Source organism: Colossoma macropomum, unplaced genomic scaffold (assembly GCF_904425465.1).
Source record: "Colossoma macropomum unplaced genomic scaffold, Colossoma_macropomum, whole genome shotgun sequence".
NCBI lineage: Eukaryota > Metazoa > Chordata > Actinopteri > Characiformes > Serrasalmidae > Colossoma > Colossoma macropomum.
Window position 1 is genome coordinate 17,873,486 of NW_023494796.1, and position 6,677 is coordinate 17,880,162.

At 39.8% G+C, this 6,677-nt stretch overlaps 1 protein-coding gene across 3 annotated transcripts; it reads right to left on the reverse strand.

Moving 5' to 3' along the window:
- Positions 1-1,646: 1,646 nt before the first annotated feature.
- Positions 1,647-6,677, reverse strand: LOC118816572. 3 transcript variants are annotated; one of them, XM_036583014.1, is made up of 3 exons: positions 6,628-6,677; positions 6,166-6,276; positions 1,647-2,684 (listed from the first exon to the last, which is right to left on the reverse strand). In XM_036583014.1, the coding sequence occupies exon 3, from the start codon at positions 2,645-2,647 to the stop codon at positions 1,916-1,918; it is 732 nt and encodes a 243-aa protein (XP_036438907.1). In that variant the 5' UTR covers positions 2,648-2,684; positions 6,166-6,276; positions 6,628-6,677; the 3' UTR covers positions 1,647-1,915. The 3 variants fall into 3 exon arrangements, with proteins under 3 accessions (XP_036438907.1, XP_036438905.1, XP_036438906.1); XM_036583012.1 differs by having other exon boundaries at positions 6,166-6,335; positions 6,628-6,675; XM_036583013.1 differs by having other exon boundaries at positions 6,166-6,290; positions 6,628-6,661.

Genomic DNA, 6,677 nt, shown 5'->3' on the forward strand with positions numbered 1-6,677 from the left:
TATATATGTTTCTCTATTCTTGCAATAATACAGCGCAGAAACACAGTTTAAACATTTCCTGAATCTGTAGAATCGCCCTGTTTGATTCCATCTTATTGCGTGACTGTACATGATCCATATCTGGAGTTATGAGGCTCTGAAGAGGGGTTGAGATACACATCATCTGCCTCTCATTATGTATAATTGGTGGATTCGTGTGTCTGTCTACATTTTGTGTGAAACTGGCCAATGGACACTCAAGAAATCACTAAGGACTGATCCATCACGTCAGAAACCCTTCGTTCTTCATTCAATCAACATTCAGGACTCATGGCGTGCAAAAAGTTTACAGCCGCTGAGACAAAGATAACAGAACATTTTGATATGAAACATATGAGTGTCATGTTGTATTCAAGTGCCTTTAAAGGAGACTTTAAGAAGATATGCAAAAATCAAGAAAATGCTCTTAGACCCCAGAGGGCTAAAAGGATAATCAGGAGGCTTGATGAACATTTACAATATTCAGCACTTCTCTTATTTACAAGAAAGCTAGAAAGCTAGGATGGTTTCTTAGAATCTGTAGTAATATTTCTCTGACCTGGAACTACACAGAGAAACCAAGAAAACTTTGATCTGTAGTCAAAGTCGCAAGTCATTTGTGTCATTTTGCTATGACAGTATGGCATGGTTCAAAGAGAAACTCTGTCCAGATAAGGAAACCTCCCTTCTGATTAGGTATTTTGAAGGTGTGTGGAACCAATTAAGAACTTCAGCTGCTTTTGGGGTGAACTTTTAGAGTTGGGCTGTTTGAAATGTGTTTTCTAGCTTCAGAGCAGTAATATTATCTTTGTGGCTTTTCCATTCACAAGCTAGCACAAAATGAGCACATTTCAAAGGCCTAAAATGCAGCTCAAATAAAAACACACACAGCCCTTTAGCTCTTCCTGTGCCCCTCTAAGCATATTCACATAGGACATAGTGTTACAACCCAGTCTAGGTCAGACCATAACAAAATAAAGAGTTTATATTTAAACAGCAAAATGGTACAAAATGGCTGACAGATGAAAATACCAGTCACAATTATCTGGTTTAGAAAATGTATTAATTTGTACACACAAAACACTGGAAAACCCAGGCCCAGGCCAACACAACAAACAAAACCCAAGCTCCAGGACAACATCAACTACCCTACACAAAAACAAAAAACAAAAAACAAAAAAACAAAACAAAGACAGAGTGCTAACCTAGCTCCCTGACTAGGCATACATAAAGACAACCACATTCCCAAACAAAAAGGCAGCCACTCCCTACAACTGGTGCACACTGACTATTTATAATATATTACAATATATACAGTGTTATCGGTTCATAGGGGACAGGCTAAATTGAAGTCCAATACAGGCAAGGTCAACAACAAGCAAAACAGGGCACATTTGTTAAGTTTTAACAAATTGCATGACTAGCGAAACAGAGGGTAAGGTGAGGAGGTGTGTCCTGACTGTGTCGCCGGGGTGCCCTTTAAAAGGCGTACGGGAGGAGACAAAACCATAGGGTGGAGGACAGTAGCATCCCGGAGCTGAAGAGACAAAGCCACGGGATGGAATCTGGAATGAGCACATACAAAATACACAAGAGCAGACGAAAAACAACAGATGACAAAACAACAGTTACTTAAATAATTAAGCTCATTTTCATTCTGTATCAACAGGTTAAGGTCTGCAATTGACAAACACATACCAAAAATGTAAAGTATGATTTTTCATTCCACAAAACTTAAATTGATCACTCAAATTCAAATCAACTTACAAACACAAATTTGCTTTAGATAGAAAGTTTCGACAGAACTTTTCTGATTGTTTCAACAAGTTATGCGTCAGAAACTCAGCTCAATTACAATATGCTTTTGTTATCCGGCAAAACCAGTGACTCATAAGCGTTAAAGGATTGTACAGAAAGTTTCCCAGAATCCTTGGCTACTGGTTGAATCATTTAGTTGATGTTTTGTTGTGTTGGTATTCTGAATGGATGCGTCCCTGTTCTGTGTGGAAGACGATGACTCCATGTCAATCCGAAAGTCTTGGTTTCTGGTGGTGCTACTATCCGTTGTGCCAATGGGTTGAGGGTAGGACCCTGAAATCCAGGATCTGTCCACTGGGTGTTTCCTGTAACCCATCTCATACAGAAACTCCTCCAAGGTCAGCTGGCTGATGATCCTAAGCAGGCCCTTGCTGATGCGGTAGGTGCTGTCAATGTCAAAGTTTGACTCGTCTTTGTGCGCTGTGATGTAAACTCTATCAAACCACACATTGTCACGACTAACAATGATACGATCCATATTACTGCCATCTTGTTTACGGGTTTTGTCCTCAGTAACATAATCAGGCAGTTCATGTGCCCCTGGAGAGTGCAGATTGCCCACCTCATAGTAGGGGAAGTCCACATCAGGCAGGAGTCGGACACCATATCCGTCAGGTCTGTTCTCAAAATAGTGGAAACCGTAATGTCCTGCCTCGGGACTGTACCTTGAAAACATTTCATTGTTTTCATCAAAACTGACACACTCTGTGGCGAACCAGTAGAGCAGTTTGAGTCCATGTCTGGGCCAAGGCTGACCGAACCCAGATGACCTCAGCTGGGTCATTTCATTCAGCGTCTCCAAAGTGGGCATCCTCAGCTCTGATGTGAAGGTGGTGTTTCAGACGGATCTAAACATTCAAAGAATATTCATTATAAATCTGTGACATCATCAGCTTCCTAATCCCAGTATCTTTCTATGTTTACAATCATCAACAAATATAGTCTATCAAATGCATCCCTGTACTTAGAACTTAATAAAAGCCAATGGCAGTTGCCCACCATGCCTGTAGGAAATTTCATGAATTCCTCAGTCAAACACGTTTTTAAATTAAGCTGAAAATCTGTTTGTTTATTTATTTATTTGAAGCTTTAAGCAGACAATAAAACAGATTTTATCTTGTGTGTACTGTTTACATTCAAGGATATATTTTCTTATATCTACATTCAGTAAAGAGCCCTAGTATAGAGCTACCATTGCTTTCCATTTCTAGCAACTAACTGAAACCTGCTTGGACTCCCACTGGTATTTGCAATTATTGATGTATCTAGGACTTGCAGAAGGCCTAGAGTGATGTTCTTTTTCTCTTTAAATAGATCCAACCCATTGTAAATTAAAACACGATGGGTTACCACTGTCAGTTTCTTATTATGTTATGTTATTATGTACATTAGACCTTCTGTCCAGCTCCTGAAGTCCTAAACCAATGGAAAATCTCGCTTGGCTTACCTACCTAGATACCGCAAAGGGGAAAATATTCCAATAATTTTACTTTTTTGGCATTTAGTTAAATGCAAGTTAAGGGCCAGGTGAGCATATAGAAAGCATCTACAGTGGGCTATTCAAATAAAGTGTTCCTGTTTTATATTTAAAATTGAAAAATTTCCAATGTATAGTGTTTAATTCCAAAATGCATTATAAATGCAGTAAATACATTCAACTAAAATATTATGGTTCTAAAATCTGATTGGCTGAGCTATGTTCAAAGGTGCTATACATACATATGTTCACCTACATAAAGTCTATATTAATGCACGGATATTGCTTAGCAACCAGAGCATACTATTAATAAACTAGAAACGTATGTAAAAGTTTAGGCGCCTCAGTAAATGTTTTATTGATTTTCAAGTTACAATATGTTAACACATCATCTACAGAGAGGTTGACAATGGTAGAAATAAATTCATTTTTGTTATACAAACCTACACAAAAATAAAAGTAGACCTCAGGGAAATAAATACAACCCTGTTTCCAAAAAAGTTGGGATGCTGTGCAATAGGTAAATGAAAACAGAATGCATTGATGTACAAATCATTCAACCCTATATTTAACTGAAAATCATAAAAAGACAATGTCAAATGTTGAAACAGAACTTTTATTGTTTTTTGAAAAATATTTGCCATTTTGAATTTGGTGCCAGCAACACATTTCAAAAAAAGTTGGAACAGGGGCAGCAAAAGACTGGTAAAGTTGTGTAAAGCTAAAGACCTGATGGAACATCTCACAACTATTTAGTTTAATTGGCAACAGGTCAGTAGCATGATTGGGTATAAAAAGAGCAGATAGTCAGAAGTAAAGATATGGACGGGTTCACTACCACCACTACCATATTTGAATGGGCAAATAGGGCAACAATTCAAGAATAATGTTTCTCTACATAGAATACACTATATAAGTATTCACTCACTCATCCAAATCATTGAATTCAGGTGTTCCAATCACTTCCACGGCCATAGGTGTATAAAACCAAGCACCTAGGCATGCAGACTGCTCCTACAAACATTTGTGAAAGAATGGGTCGCTCTCAGGAGCTCAGCGTGGTACCGTGATAGGATGCCACCTGTGCAACAAATCCAGTCGTGAAATTTCCTCACTACTAAATATTCCACAGTCAACTGTCAACGGTATTATAACAAAGTGGAAGCAACTGGGAACGACAGCAACTCAGCCACGAAGTGGTAGGCCACGTAAAGTGAGCAGGGTAAAAAAGAGCAGGGTCAGTGAATGCTGAGGCGCATAGTGCGCAGAGGTCACCAACTTTCTGCAGAGTCAATCACTACAGACCTCTAAACTTCATATGGCCTTGATATTAGCTCAAGAACAGTGCTTAGAGAGCTTCATGGAATGGGTTTCCATGGCCGAGCAGCTGCATTCAAGCCTTACATCACCAAGTGCAATGCAAAGCATCGAATGCAGTGGTGTAAAGCGCCGCCACTGGACTCTAGAGCACTGGAGACGTGTTCCCTGGAGTGACGAATCACGCTTCTCCGTCTGGCACTCCGATGGACGAGTCTGGGTTGTCTGACTGCATTGTGCCAAGTGTAAAGTTTGGTGGAGGGGGGATTATGGTGTGGGGTTGTTTTTCAGGAGTTGGGCTCGGCCCCTTAGTTCCAGGGAAATGGAACTCTTAATGCTTCAGCAGACCAAGAGATTTTGGTCCTGACCTCAACCCGATAAAACACCTTTGGGATGAATTAGAGTGGAGACTGCGAGCCAGGCCTTCTCGTCCAACATCAGTGTCTGACCTCACAAATGCGCTTCTGGAAGAATGGTCAAAAATTCCCCTAAACACAGTCCTAAACCTTGTGGAAAGCCTCCCCAAAAGAGTTGAAGCTGTTATAGCTGCAAAGGGTGGGCCGACATCATATTAAACCCTATGGATTAAGAATGGGATGTCACTCAAGTTCATAAGCTTGTCAAGGCAGACGAGCGAATACTTTTGGCAGTATAGTGTATCATAAAAACTTGGAGATTTCATCATCTTCAGTATGTAATATCATTAAAAGATCCAGAGAACCTGGAGAAATGTATGTATGCAAGGTGCAAGGCTGAAAACCAGTACTGGATAGCCATGATCTTCGGGCTCTCAGGCAGCACTTCCAGACGACAGAGGAAGGCTTATTTCTTGCTCATTTCAAACCACATTCTGCATGTATTCAAACAGCACTGCTTTTTGTCCAGTTGCTAAACCTGGCCTGCCTGCAGTCCAGATCGGTCACGCACTGATAACATTTGGGACATTATGAAATGAACAAAGGAGACACCAAACTGCTGAGCAGCTGAAATCCTATATCAAACAGGAATAGAAAGCATTTCACTTTCAAAACTATAGCAGTTGGTCTCCTAAGTTCGCAAAAACTTACAGTGTTGTTTAATGAAAGAATTGATGCAACACAGTGATAAACATGCCCAAGTCCCAACTTTTTCGAAAAGTTTTGCTGGCATCAAATTCAAAATGGGCATATATTTTTCAAAAATCAATTTCAACTATTGATATGTTGTCTTAATGATTTGCAAATTATTTTTATTTACATTTTGTACAGCATCCCAACTTTTTTAGAATCGGCGTTGTACATCTTGGATATGGGCCCTTTTAATTCCCTGTGCTAAACATAATTTAGGTTCAAAGACATATCTTCATTCATCTGTTACCAACGACGGTGCCTTCATAAACAGGAAATGAACTAATCAGGGGTTGCGCAAAGGCCAACAGGCATCTCAGGATTGCAGAAGCAAAATTTAGTAATACATACATTTTACAATACATCTATGATCCAGTGTACCTATCATTCATATGTACTAACACCTAAGAAAGAGAAGTAATCACTTACTGGAGGCTGTGGGGCTTCTTCCACAGTATGAAGTCAGTTCTTCCTTGTGTAGCTCTTTCTGACGACTGTAGTTTGTCAGAGCGGGCTGCTTTCCCAAAGAGAGCTCACTAGCTAGGAAACAGAAACTGATCCAGCCTGAGACTGAGGTAGGAGTGGCTAATCTGACAACACTACGGGACAATAAGTTTCCCTGTTAAGTGAAGTGCTATTACAGACTACCATTACAATGGAAACAAGCATCCAGACAGTGTTATTTAATGAACTTCCGGTGCACCAATGTACACATCTGGGGCCAGATTCATAAAACTTTGCAGTAACAGCACTACACCACAGAAAATGTGTGGCATAGTAAATAAGAGCTATTCATTACATTTACATTTACAGCATTTAGCAGACGCTCTTAATCAGAGCGACTTACAAAAAGTGCTTTGTCTATCCAGAGAAAGTATCTTTGCTAGTTACCAATAGAGAGAAAGCCAGTCCTGAGCTCAGATACTGCTAGAATCAGAAAG

Coding starts and splice junctions, on each gene's coding strand:
- LOC118816572 (XM_036583014.1), bottom strand. CDS start 2,647: ATGCCCACTTTGGAGACGCTGAATGAAATGACCCAGCTGAGGTCATCT.